Source organism: Plectrocnemia conspersa, unplaced genomic scaffold, assembly GCF_051122295.1.
Source record: "Plectrocnemia conspersa isolate PC_06_02 unplaced genomic scaffold, ASM5112229v1 ptg000003l, whole genome shotgun sequence".
NCBI lineage: Eukaryota > Metazoa > Arthropoda > Insecta > Trichoptera > Polycentropodidae > Plectrocnemia > Plectrocnemia conspersa.
In genome coordinates this window covers 20,955,452-20,970,680 of record NW_028277167.1, presented here as the reverse complement: position 1 = coordinate 20,970,680, position 15,229 = coordinate 20,955,452, and the positions used below count along the sequence as shown (strand labels likewise).

The 15,229-nt window shown below is 31.0% G+C and overlaps 1 protein-coding gene across 2 annotated transcripts in view; it reads left to right on the top strand.

Annotated features, from left to right (window-relative positions):
- The window catches only part of fng (Fringe glycosyltransferase), a 43,273-nt gene that overhangs the window by 4,369 nt on the left and 23,675 nt on the right, over positions 1–15,229 (top strand). For both annotated transcript variants that reach the window (XR_015808978.1, XM_088182212.1), the window contains exons 2-3: positions 8,386–8,434; positions 13,406–13,508. Coding sequence is in view for 1 of the 2 variants with exons in the window: in XM_088182212.1 (XP_088038338.1) it covers positions 8,386–8,434; positions 13,406–13,508 (152 nt within the window). In the remaining variant the exon portion in view is untranslated. The remainder of the gene's footprint in view (positions 1–8,385; positions 8,435–13,405; positions 13,509–15,229) is intronic.

Here is a 15,229-nt window from a genome sequence, read left to right as displayed (position 1 = left end):
CTGCAAATAATATGAATAATCACATTCAACATTCAAATTGGATGCGGGACCTTTGATATATTAAAAATGGCTGTGTCTACAGAAGTGAAATCTTTTATACGTGCTTGATTATGTTGTATTATAATTTTTGCACAATTTAGTGGAAAAGTGAACAACATAGAGGGATTATTATTATATAATTTCACACTATTAACAGCTGACTAATATGCACGATGTTATTTCTAATGTATTGAGATACATTTATAAAATATCTGTGACTGAAATTTAGTTTATTGACATATAAATGTTGATTGTGTTTACTCTGTTGTAATATGTTGGGTTAACGCTTGTCATTTTAAAACTAAACATGAGTTGACATGAGTTTTTTTAAGACAATACGGTTTTTTACAAAAATCGCGCATTTATAGTTATTACAAATTGAATAAAACTTTATGCGTAATTGCTTTCTCATCCAAGTTGAAACAATATCAATATTTTTTTCATTTGCGTGAAATTATTTTCAAAAATTTGATGAACTTAATTTTTTTGGCATTAGCATGTTTATTTGGCATTTTTTTACTATCAAAAATTAAAAAAAATACACGTTTCATGAATCTTAGCAATAATTGGTATGATTAGATTTTATTTTACCGAAATAAAGATAGGAATATTTAAAGTTTTGGCATTAATGCTTCTGATAAAAATATTTGTTCGAATGCTTTTATTTATTTATAACACTATTTTTTTCAAACATATATTTAATACAGAAATGCATAAAATAGTATATCCATATTTATTTAAAACGTTTAATTATGATCTCAACTATATATTTTTTGTTATAAATTGAAATACAGGTCAAATTGCAAATGTATGAAAATCTAATTTCATACTACTGAAACTAAATTTCTTAACTACTGTACAGAATTAGGATTTAACTGGGCATTTAAAAACGCACTAGTCGCAAAATCTTATCAATAAAAAATATATAACATTATTAACAACACACTTTTTGAGATTCTTAACTAATTATTATTCTTAAGCTCAAAGACTTACTTTTTGTATAATATTTATTTAGTAATTTTGTAGGGACTGATAAATAAATGCATGAATTTTAAGTATGTGTAAAAAACACCACATGATAATAAATACACATACAAATCATTCACTAATAACATAATATTATCATATTATTGTCTTTAATTTCACGATGTTACTTATGACAAATTAAGATTTTGAAGTTCACATTATACATTGCATTTTTAGATAAATTATTTCAGTTGTATTTTTACCAGCCTGTAGTTGTCTTATTATAAACAATCTATAGAGTATTGTGAAAGCTCATATAAGTAAAACGAGTAAAAGTACGTTTCTGTGTTTTTTATTTGGAGTTGTAGGTATCCAATATTCAGTTGGATACCTCGTACTTTGATCTTTCCTCGTACTTTGATTCCCTTGTTACAAACACACATGTCTCCCCCTCAATTATTTAATTCTAAGATTTGCCACCGTTCCGAATGGAAAATCTTCATAATTCTCTATTCAGACTCAAGAAAGGTTGGTGGTGGTGGTGGTATTGTTGGCGTGGGAAAATCACGACCGTGAAAACCGCTACGGTAGACCGGCACGCGTCTTATTCTACGCTCATCGTCTTCTTTGTGTTTAATACCATTTTTTAACGAGATTAATGCTCCTAAATAGTGTAAATCTAGAACGGATAACGAAATTTCACAGAGCTTAGTCGAGAGATCTACTACTGCTCGGTACAATAAAGGGGAACTAACTCATCGGTAGCGTGCGACTAGCAGCGGTTTCATTCATACACTTATTGTCTGAAAATTGCGACTGGTTAATATAGAGATATGGCGTGTAACTGTACACGGGATAAGAAAATGATGTTGTGAAATATACATGAGCGTTTATGGTCATGCATGGTTGATTACTTTGTGTTGGGTGCTACGGATTATGTTTTAGTTTATTTGCGTTCTAAGCTCCAGTTCAATTTTTGTTATATCAAAGACTCAAATCGTTGTCCTATTATTGTAAATTTTGTTCTAGTCTATATATTATCAATTATAATATATTGATGTAACCGTAAGCAAAATTAATCAATTTTATTATGGTGTCAGTCTCAATCGTAGCTGTTCTTACGCGTGAGAAATCTTTAATTATCTTATTAATATTATAAAATTCATAAATAACGCCTTTCCATTGTAAATTTTGATAATCACAAGATGCAAGTCATACGAGATGAGAGTGATAGATATTGTAGTTGAATCATCAGTTACCACGGGTGTTCCCAAATCATTTTTTGAACAGATTTTGTCAGTCATATGCGACCCCCATGGATAAGTGTATAAATTAGCTGCCGGTCACTGGAACAATCGCTCTATTATTTTTGAGGGTCACATATCAAAACTTACAATCTCTACCGCAGACAGAAATGACTAGTGATACGTTTACGAATTAAAAAATTATATCAACTGAGTTTATGCCTTTGTTGTATATACAAAATATTTGCAGAAAAATATATAAAAATTTAAATAATTCCATGAAAAAAGTATACCTGCTTTTGTTCTCGCTCACCTGTCTAAGCATTTACAACAATACATTTTTCGGGGGCGAAATATTGGATTGAAAACGTAGAAAATTCTGCCTTTTTGCTATGACGTTAACATTTTTTTCTCTAATCTGAAAAATATCGTTTGTTTTAAAATATCATATTGTATGAGGCAGAAGTGCGTAAACTATTTTCATTTTTTCCTTCTCATTTTGTTTAAAATTTTGTCGCGACTTATGGATTTTTTAATCGTAAACGTAATTGAAGTGAAATTCTTTGTGAGCTTATGCTTCTGGCTTATTAGAAGTTTGAATAAAACAATGGTTTTATTTATGCATGTGGGTATAAATATATGTATTGTAAATCGCAAGCTCTAGACACATCATACGTTATCCTCATCATACGTTGATTGTCCGGCAGAGATTGAGAGAGCACGCGATCTGCGACGCGTCGCTTGACACTCCGTCTCCTGTTCATCCCTGATGCTGTCACTGCTGTTTCGATATTCTAATTTTATTTCGCTTGGTGAATTAAATTAAATTTTATATATAATATATATATTTTTAAATTTTGCGACCCCAAAATGTTCAACAATGGTTTAAGAGACGCTTCATTTCCACTTACTAATCGGTTTCGGCTTAGCCAGCGAACAGTTGAGAGCCATTTTATATTTTTTTTTATATATCTGGCGATAAAATGCATTCATGACGGAATAGCGTAGTCCGTAACGTCTCAGACTAGTAACTCTGAGGTGGCGGGTTCGAGCCCCGGCAGCAGCACTCGAATTTTTATTTATAAAAATGCGCTATTATTAAAAATACCGGCCCCAGCTGCAGTGTAATATATTGGTTATAAATTATATTACACAAAATAATTTATATTTATTATTATAGATATCACCGATTCCCATTCTTTCAGTCTGGTGGTTAATACACACTTGTATTAACCACCAGATAATACATATTTGTATTCATTACATCTGACTGACTTACTCAGTTAGTACAGATTTGTCCGTTGTAACGTATTGGGCTTATGACTGTCAGGTTACAACGGAAGATTTAATAAAAATAAATAAATAAATAAATGACGGTACTTACTTTATAAATTTCTATTACAGTCGTAGTTTCAATATGATTGAAATAAAACTGGTTCTAAAAAATATCCTAGCTAAGTTTGCTAGCCAGCTTAATCTGCCGAGTTTCAAAATGGTGACCATTAAGAATAATATATATATATATATATATATATATATATATATATATATATATATATATATATATATATATATATAAAAAAAAAACAATGAGTAACCCGCAATAGACTGATACTTAACGGATCAGCTCAATAACCCTTAAAATATCAATGGGAAAAAAACGATTCTTAGCACATAAAATAATATGTAAATAATTCGTCGAACCAACTTGCAGTTACCCTCGAAATACAGATAATCTATATTTCTTTTATGCATTACGGTTGCGCAAACAATACGCCATCGGGCGACAGAAAAAAGCACCGTTAATATTAAATTTAGCAAAGTCCATCTAGCAAATTTCATTTTGAATGCGTGGACATATTTCGATGATCGAATAAATGAGCATCAATTTGATTAAATGATCTCTGTATGATTGCAATTCGCTGGAGATCTTCCCTACCTGCGATACAAAAGGCCGGCTCCAAGGTACGATCAGACAGACATCGAGAGACTGCAGAGCGTCACACTACGATTCAGACGAAAGGAATACCTGCAGCTGAAATACGACAAACGGCGATGAGACATCGAAAGACATCAAAGATCCATCCTGAAGACATCATCCCTCTGCTAGCTTCTCCACCAGCGTTCGAAGAAAAGCACACTTCTACAATAGTTGGTTTTAATAATACGGAATAAATTGTTAGCAGGTTTCCGGCATCTAATTCTGGCCTAATAATCTTAAAAATAAAAGTTTTTTTATATACTTTTGTATACAGAAAACTATTTAATTTTAATTTTTTAATAATGATGTTTTTTTATACAGATCTTTAATGTTTTTTTATACAAAACGGAATTTATATTTTCAACCATTTCGGTTAGAGCCTCTGTAGTTTTATCAAGAACATTTACTTTGATAATTTATTATACTGTTTCGTTTCTTGCGCATTTGATACACACATTTAACTTAAAGATTTTATTAATATAGTTCTACTAATTTGCGTCTTTTCTCGCTCCTTCAATTTTTGCTTAATTATTCATTACCCTTAACGACTTATTCATACGCTCGTCTACCAAATTATTTCGGCGACTCTCCCAATTCCTGAGGTCGACCGCCAATTAAAACCACTAACCTCGACTATTGTAGCTAATCTGAAACGCCAATTTAAATACGCACACAATGATTAGAGCAAGAATTGCGAGTTCTTCGCAGATCTCGTCGACGATAACAGTCAGGGATTATTTGCAATAATTACACGGGCAGCGAAATTGCTCAGGCCCGGTACCTCCTACTACCTAGAAAGCGGATGGATAGTGGCAATTTGTTGCGACCGAACCTTTCGATCTGTGCAACGGGCATCCCGCGGCGTCGACGGATTGTGCACAGTCACGTTCGGTTAATTTAATCAACGTTTGGTCAACGCTATGGCCGCACAAAAGTGGTCTAATTCGGCGGAAAAGTTGCCCTCGCACACCTGCGGCCTGAGCTTAACGCTCAGGTGACCGCAATTAATAAGAGGGCGAGCGGGACGCGGGGAGAGGGAGATTGCGGCCTTTGCGGCCAAAGCGATGGACGTCTCATGTACTAAATTATCAAGCGAGGAAATTACAAGGCAAGCACACACTGCCTGCTGCATACTCCAAAGCCTGAAATTCTTTATTCAAATGGCCTGGCTGGTGGCCAGGTTTCTAATCACGTTTTGAGCTATTTCGATTTAGTTATTCAAATCGATCCATAAAAAAGTGTAGCAAAGATACAATTAAATAATGCTATAATCTTGTTTTTTAAATCACACCTTGTGATTATCTACAAGCCTATAATCTATATAATATAACAATTCTTCCATATCTGTAGTATTGTACAATATATAGCGATTCCTAAAGTTAACCATATAATAAATAATATTATTGTATATAGATATATACACTATACATATGTTACAGTGAATGTGTATCACCAGTAAAAATATATTTTCACAAACCATATCGGATAGATATATTGTATCTACTAATAAAAATACAATTTCACTGACAGTTGTTAGTGAAATTGTATGCTGCTCCAAACTTTTATTTGACAAGCGTGAAACGTCCATTCGCGTGCTTTTGCCGATTAAAATTGAGTTATTAAATTCTACTAATTATCAGAATAATTTATTTTCGATAAACATTTTTTTTTATATTCTTTCGAATAATTACACGAGCAATACAATTCTACCGACGTGCTTTAAAATAAACTAAAGGCCACAAAAATTTTGTTTAAAAAAATAGTTATAGAACGACATACCCCTATTAAGGTCAAAGTGTTCAAACCAAAACCTAACCGAAACAAATTTACTAAAAACAACTTGATCTAATAAGAGTTCTACAACTATAGTTTTTGCACTTTCATTAGGTCAAATTGAGTTTTGTTAAATCGTTTAGAATAGGTTTGGGTTTGAACTGCAAATGGAAGTTTCGTCATGTTCCGACATACCTGTAACAATACGTGATTTATCGATATTGATTAATAAAATTATATATCAATTTTTTGATATATTTTCACTGATCTAGTTGGTGAAGTTATATTTCTACTAGTGAATATATAATTTCACTGAAAAATACGCATTCACTGTAACATATATTAAATATGAATTTTAATATTATATACATAAATAATTTTATGAACATAACATTTTAATGTTTAAGTGTGTTATTTTAATACAATATATTAAATAAAGTATATATATATAACGTTATTGGTTGCAAACTTTTTATATTGTTAATACATACAACTTTAAAGCAAAATGTATTCTTCGATACTGTCATTACGCGAAATATTTTTGTAGTATTTTCTGGTGTGAAAATAATAAAGCTTTTTATTGATAAATGTGTATTGTATATTGGGTGACACAATTTAAAAAAAACACGTAAGGATACGTAAAATGGAATTGATTATTTGTGTGTATTATGTGTGGTTTCTATTAAATATTGGTCTGAAGGTCGCTATGGCGGTAAGCCATCTAGGACAAAGTATAGAAATGTGTATTAAATTCAATCTTAGAGTCCAGTGATACGCTAGATTTTCATTCTAACTACTATTATTTTTAATAAATGAATAAAGAGAGATCTTCAATATTTGTTATTTCGCGAATAGCTTCTCAATTCAATATATTGATATTAAAAGTGCATTCACAAGCCTTAAATTATATTAGCTTCCCTTATCATAAATATTATACCATTTGTGAAATTCTGTAGTAAAATAAGTGTTATTAATTATTTTGCTTCTGTTGAATAAATATAGTAGAAGCTGAAAAATTGTTTTTTTTTTCTGAAATTGAGGAGAGATAATTATTGATATGATACACATTGATCGGAAAATTATTATAAAAAACACTTGCATACAACCAGAGGTATAAAAAGAGTACCAAGACACAAGACTCGCCTCTGCATTATTTAATTGCAGTTCTTAAATGCAAATTGGAGCTACTCTATACTTACCATGAAAACGTATGCACATTTTATGTGATGAAGTAAGATTATACGTTATAGATTGATTATATTTTGTAGAAAAAGATCCATAATATTATAAATAATAATTCACTTAAATTTATAATATAATATTAAACTGTTACTGTTATGTTGTTATTTTAATTGTGTACTTATTATGCTATAAAAAGTATGTGCGCATATTTCACAAACCGATATTAGAAAACAGATCAACAGTTTTGATACGACATGTGATTAAAATTACCAATCACATTCAAAACCGTCGATTAACTCCAATTTTAAATTTCCACTCATTCGTCATAAGATCAAAGTTTCGACACGCACTACCATAATTTGCCACACATTTTTTTTAAATTACGTAATTAGATTTGTACGCGTATTACAAGCGAAATACTTTGACAGATTTTTGCTTTTGTCCAAGATTTTTGTATCTCAAATATATTTGATAAATTGCCAATATGGAGTAATCTAAAATTATTTAGGTGGGAATCGAGTAAGATGAAATATATTATAAATGGGTAAAATTACAATTTTTTAATTACAATTCTCACGCAATCTTTTATTTTTAACAATTGTTTTAGGCTCAGCCCGTATATAGAGACACTGTCACCAATTCAGCAGTCAGTAATTGCCCAATTAAGCGAGCGCACATTTCGGTTCGCAAATTATAGCGCCATTGTAATTATTCAGACGGTGTTGACGAGGATATTCACGTTTGATATGTATGGCATGGCATAGCAAATTTAACTGACATGTTAATCTCTGAATTAAAACTGCCACATTGTTGGAATTGCGTGCGTTTGTGCAAAATGTATGATGCTGTTCCGGAATAGTGTAACGGTTCGAACTTAATATACCTATGTATAGATATTGAATCTATGGAGGCAGGAAACGAACAACCTCCAATGATGTGTGTGTAAAGATAGTTGGAACAAGGATGTCTCGAGTAAACAGGTCAGGACGAAGCAAGATAAGATTGTAGGGACGAGGCCGAACCCGTTTCTGATCATAAATTCTGAATCATCATTTCGCGTTATCGCCGGTTGTCTATCTGTGGGACACGAGGGACGAATCAGGACCCTTTTATGGACTCATCTGTCATACGTGTCGATTGACAACATAGATATTTCAATTTTCAGAGTAAATAATTAATGTATTTTTTGTTTGTTTTTAGATATGGTTCTTCACTGACACTGATAGTGCCATCTACCAAGAAAAGACTAGTAAGTATTAATTAAAAAACTTATATACTACGTATAGGTTTTATTTGCTGACTCATATTTTTTATGTAAAGATGAATCAGGCGTGACAGAATAGCAAATATTGTGAATGCAAATTAATTGATTAGTCATTTGTGTCAACAATATTGACTTTTACTGACGCATTCCATATAAATGCTTGTATTGCCTTTATTAACTTCATATAACACTATTTAAAATCATATTAAATTGTAGATATATATAAACAAATAATTTTAGAAATTATTATTAGCATTGCTTATTTTTATTAATTATAAGAATATCAAAAAGTCAATATTTTTTGCATAAATAAATATATTTATATTTGAACTGTAGAACGGATGTTAAATTTCAGTTTTTTGTTGCGCGGTCAAACGAATCTTGACTAGAGACTCCAATCTGAATATTCAAATACCGAATATTCGCCCGTATTTTTAACTATTAACCATGCATAAGGTATTCATTGTATATTGGTTTTATAAAATCGTCAAAAACTGACTTAACTGTAAAAATACAAATGCGTATTAATTATTTCTCAAGTTTTTGTGTATAGTAACAGCGCAGGTAGTCATTTTTTTCTTAGATGTAATGCTGCCTAATCTACAGCTTAATTTTACGAAATTTATCTTATTATTTGAATGTTATTTATAACAGCTATTGCCATATCGAATAATTAAAAAACGCTTATTTATGAAATTTCAGAAATTACTCATATTTCTTAGTTGCAGCTGTGTATTATTTTTTTGCCCAATTACTGGTATTGATTTTTTGACTATTTAAATGAAATATAAATAATGCATACCTAAAGTAATTTATTATGATAATATTTTTTTGAGCATATCGAATTTTAGCCTTAGACAGTAATAATGATTAAAATATTTGTGTGTAATTTAAATAATTATTCTTAATAACTTTACGAATATCTTCAAACATTTTATCGTTTACTATTCGATATTCGAATAGTTGAAAATAATGAATATTTGCAAACAGTGTTGATTAATATACCAAAAAAATTATATTTATTGCTGCTAAGCTAAAGGATAACTTATTATTTCTTAGACCGTATTTTTATTAAATATTAAAGACAAGCCCAAATTATTTATGATGCTGATATTATTGTTTTATAATCCTTCATGACAATTATATCTAAAAAAAATCAGTTAAGAAATAATTAAGGATCCTTAATTGACTAAAAATTTGGTCAGCTTATTTCGCTTATTATTTTCTTGGTTTCGCGATGAAAAATCTCTAGAAAAAATATATGTATAACAGTAGATGAACATTATATTGATTTATTTTTTGCTATTCTGTAGAATCTACAGATTCAAGAACTTCTTATTTACAGTGTAGATAATAAGTCTGCTTATAAAAATACTAATATAGTATTTTTAGTAAGTAGTTTTGAAAAAAATAATACTAGTACCATCAAAAAACCCAAGGACATTAAATAATATTTTCAAAACATTGCCACCTGTTACATGAAAATCTAATCGAAAGGCATAATTAACTAAATATATTTTGGTTTAATCATTCTTTTATGCAAGACGTAGAAAAATATTGCATATATAATAATTTAATTAATATTTTTCTGTAGCTTGATAATGTACTAAGTCATCTGCCATGTGACTATAATGAAAACATAAAAATAATGTTTCTTCCTCTGATTAAAACCTCCATTACTCGACCAATGGATCATGTTGAACACATAAATTTTGAAAGGCATTTAGAGTTATTGATAGACAACGCGATTTTTGAAAGAGTATTTTTAAATAAATAATAAATAGCAAGAAACATTAAAATCTGTGAAAGATGTTGGTAATGTCGATTTTTTGACGTACACGACAACTTCTGAACCCAATTAATGACAACAAAGTTTTGGCTAAGGCTATTTGTATAAATATGTTTTTGGTTAGTTAGGCTTTCCATTATTATTTTTTACAAGTCCAATTTTAGTTTTTATATTTTAAAACCATAAATACTGAAATTGAATGATTGTCTCGGTAAATGAATACTTTAAAACCATTTATTCTTCGTATTTGTAATACTTACTTGACAACCACACACAGCACGCTTGCGTGATTTCCTAACGAAACGTTATCTCTCTATATAACGGTATGCTTAACTATGTTATTATAACACAATGTTAAACATACATTTATATCTTGGTAAATGTTAATTTATTTTAATAGCATAGCACTATTATTTCTTACGATTTACATTACATACATTAAAATCTATTAGCACGATGCACTAATGAGGCTTCTGTCCTCGTTCCTATCACTTCGGGCACCCCGGATTCGAACCTCAGACCAGTTTCTCTTATTTATTTTTCGTCTAATGACAATATACACAATCTCGATAATCCGAGTGCGAGTGTTCGTACACATGTACGATATAAACGATCAATTTATTTCCGGGCGATTCGAACTGGTCTCGCCCACACTCTTTCTACATATACCTGAGTGTGTAATTTACGATTCGATCTACATACTGACCTGTTAATACCTGGTCACAAATCAACGAAAGACCAAGGCCCGACTTAATCTATTTCTTCGCTGTTTATTACGGCCATTTAAGCTCAGCGGGAAAACATACCATAATAAACATTTTAGATTTGGAAGTCAGCACGAAAAAAACTTACTCTTTAACTTTTTTGCACAGTCGTTCGAAATCCAGGACCAGTCGACACCATTAATTAAAATTCGACGTCTCGATCCAGTTTCTGGTTTTTTCTCGTATTATTAAAGCCCGTGCTCGGCATTAATACATACATACGTTCGCGAACTCAAGAACTCTGCCGCCATTAACGTCGATAACATTTTACGATGTTATATCATATTATACAGTGTTGGTTCTCTCCCACAAAGCGTAATTATCGTCGACGCCGCGAAGCGATAAATTTGTATTGAGTTTATATTGTCCGATCGTAAATTTATCGGCGATGATACCTAGTACTACTGCACGTGTGGTTGGTGGTCATGTAAAAAAATGACTCAGCGCTTCTGCTTTTGTCTCCTTTTGATCTTCGGTCGGTATCGGAATCGAGGATCTCTTCACCGCTATCCCGATCGATCATTCAATTTTAGTTTACCCCTGTCTGCCTTTGGTATATTTTTTTCCTGCGAAGGGATACCTGCACAATGCCTTTCGCCAATGATTGGGGATAATTTGTATGTAAAAGTTATAAACGACGTTATAATTGGACACACCTTTTTCGAACGTAATAATTTCTCCATTCTTCTTTGCCACATTCATACGATTCTTATTATTAAGACCGACAGACGAGCGTCGAGAAATTTTTCATGTAACATTGATCGACAAATTTTGACTAATGTGCTATCCCTTCAGATGAAATGCATTTTTCGGAAAGTATTTAGAATGCTTATATACGAAATGAAAGAATTGTTTGTGCAGGTGGTAAGGTTTTTATTTTAGTTTAATAAAGTATTTGTTCCATAGTATGGCAAGTACTTTATGATAATAGTAATTTATAGTTAAAAGATAAGTTCTAATATCCTTATTGCTTTGAATAAATAAGATCATACACAACCGACAACTTTATCAAGTTAAATATAAATTACAGGTTTAATATCTTAATACAGATTAAATTAAGTCTACGCGCAGTTACATTCACGTCAACTTCAACCGGATCAAAGAGACAGTAATCTCGGCACGAGAGTGACAATTTTATATTATTAAAGCGAGATCGCTTAAAATTACGTTAATTTAATACGATATTAAATTAACTCGGGGGAATAACGTTGAATAAAACCGCGAGGCACGTATGTTTTTTTTAATATAACTTGATTAAATCCTTGCCACAAACAACTGTTTTATGCCGGACTCATTTCCTAGACGGTGTGTGCTTTTATAGCGCCATTAACCGCACCAATTGAAGAATGCATCTAAACAACCTGAAATAAGATTTTATTGCGCCTTAACCGAAATAGTGGAAGCAGTAAAAGTAGTTGAATATGCGTTAAATTATAGACATTTTAATAAGCAATGAAAATTATAAATATTGTACATGCTTGGAGTGGTAATTTAATTTACTGATTAACGCTGCAGCGTAACCAAAATATGAGTAGAATACCTATAATATATCATATTAATCGAAATTAAAAATCTATGTATGTATATATCTTACAACACACTGTTTCATGAAGTACAACAATAAATACATTTTATTTTTCACGAGTAATATATCATATATATATATTAAAAGATATCGGTTAATTTAAACTACTTGTATGTATTTAATGTGAAAGTTCCTTTAAATTATTATCAAACAATTTTCGTGTTAAATACATTGTGAAAATTTTCATTCGAGCCGGAAATTATATTCCTAAACCTTGTATGTGCATCTGTTTTTTTGAGTTCCACTAATAAAAAGTCAGGAGCAATCATCTCTTGCGAATCAAAGGCAAGCAACGTGACTAATTTATTTGTCCAAGAAAAAGTTTAAACTCAATCTCTAGTAATATATTAAGGTTGCTGTAACTATTTCCTTTTAATGTGGTTTATTAAAAAAAATATTTAAAATATCTTTTACTCTCTTTATTTTATTAAAAATTGTTCACTGTTTTAATTAACAATTAAAAATTGCTTTGACAACCATTGAAAGTATAATTGAAAGCGACTACATGTACATTCTCACTTGATAGTTCTGACATAATAAAGTAATTATATAAATAACAAACGTGAGAAATAAATCTAGATTTTTACTAGAAACTGCGCAAAGTCATCCGACTTAATTACATAAGTACGTACTTATTATATATATAAGTATATTGTGATATACATAAGTACAAACAATAATTAAAAATAGAGAGAGTGTGCGATTGAGATTCTAGATGAAAGTATGTAACGACTTGGCGTTGTTGATGTTATCTAATTTTAATTAATATAAGTATTTTTTAATTTTCTTTTGTATTGTATTGTCTCGTTTTATTACAGACGGTCATATGATCAACACGAACTGTTCTTCTTCGCACAATCGCAAAGCCCTGTGCTGCAAGATGGCCGTAGAGTTCGACGTGTTCTTGGAAAGCAACAAAAAGTAAGTAAACGCCAACATTTCATTCCATCGATATCGACCACCATCTCAGTTTGTAGCATGTCTATTTGGATCGCCTACACGAGAACTGGCATTCTTCTTCGGACGACGGTTCACACACTCGAGGAAGTGGAGTGTTTATCTTTTTTTTTGCTTCTTATTCCAACAAGCAATGTCGCCATGTACGTATCGTGTAGTGGCGCCTCTATATGGCTACCATGTGGTGTCACAAAAGCACATGGCTCAATAGAGGCCCTTCACCTTCCGTGTACATGTGCTACAATTGCAACCCTTTCCAAGATGTCAAGTGTAAACATTTAATAGTAACAAATTGTCGAATTAAGAAAGCGAATCATCCAATTAATGTCACTTAACAGCGTTAATGCCGTCTTCTCACCGTGTGAAAATGTTGGCAATAAATCAAAATTGTTCGCAGTTTCTGAAATAGTTCACGTAGGGTTGGAATGTACCCTCGTTGACCCGTTGATGGTCTATATATAGTCACTAATATCCAATATTGAGTGTGATAAATCGCCTCATATGCATATTATAACATGGTCACGCTTAATCTCTTTAAAAGGATTATCGCATCTTAATGATCTGAGGTCATGTGGTGTCGTCGGGAGTTAACGTTCGGGTTATTTTGAACGTCAATTAGTAGCGCTTTGTTTTAATTATGATTAAAAAGTTAGTGCGTTATATTATATGTGTAAGTTTACCGAGTAGGATAATTACCAACACTTACGGTAAATTTTGTACAAATTAAATGTAATCTGTGGTAAAAAAAAAGTATTTTATTATTATGGTTTTTATTAGTAAGTCTACATTAATACAATAAGTAGAAAGTAGTACTCGATTACATATTAATGTCAATCTATCAATAATAATAAACTCCTCCTTATTTTATTTTTGAGTAGATACATTAAAACTTGATTTCCAACCAACAAGAATGTGTTTATGTTTAGTAATCAGAAGCGGATTACTAACGTATTATAAAATAACTCCTAAAATGAAAATTATAAATTAGTGACTAATACTAATGTTTTGATTTCGGCCCACTACTATCTCCCACTGCAGCCCACTTATCTGTTTTAAATAAAATGATAGCAGATTTAACTATATAGATCCAAAATCGCACCAATCTATATTATAATTATTTTCTGTAACTACAATATTGTTAATAATATGATGCAAATTTTTACCCGGAAAGTTTGTTGATAAACTAACCGTTCTTGATTACTGCTTACATATTTGTGCATTAGTAAAACTTCTAGTTCTAAATTATATATTGCATAGCCTGTTATCAAGCAGTAAGTCTTTAATAGTTTATTAATATAATAATGCAATTAAATAGTTATTATTGAAGCAGTAATATATCGGTAATAAAGTATTAAAATAAATGCATCAAAGTTTCGAATATAACGTCGGAGTAACATGGTCCGTAAAATCTAGATTGGTAACCCAGAGGCTGCGGGTTCATGACACAGAACGAGGCGAAAATTGGCGCTAACTGCAAAGTGACATTTATTGATTATAAATTATAATAAATATAATAATTTATATTTAATTATATTTTTATGTTACCAATTCTCAGTCTGGTGATTAATATTATAATATTCAGTATGTGCGATTGACATACCCAGTTTGTACGAGAAAATAGTAAATTGAGTGCCAACTGATACAAATGTTGCTTTAGTTACATTGTAGAACACTATATCATTTCC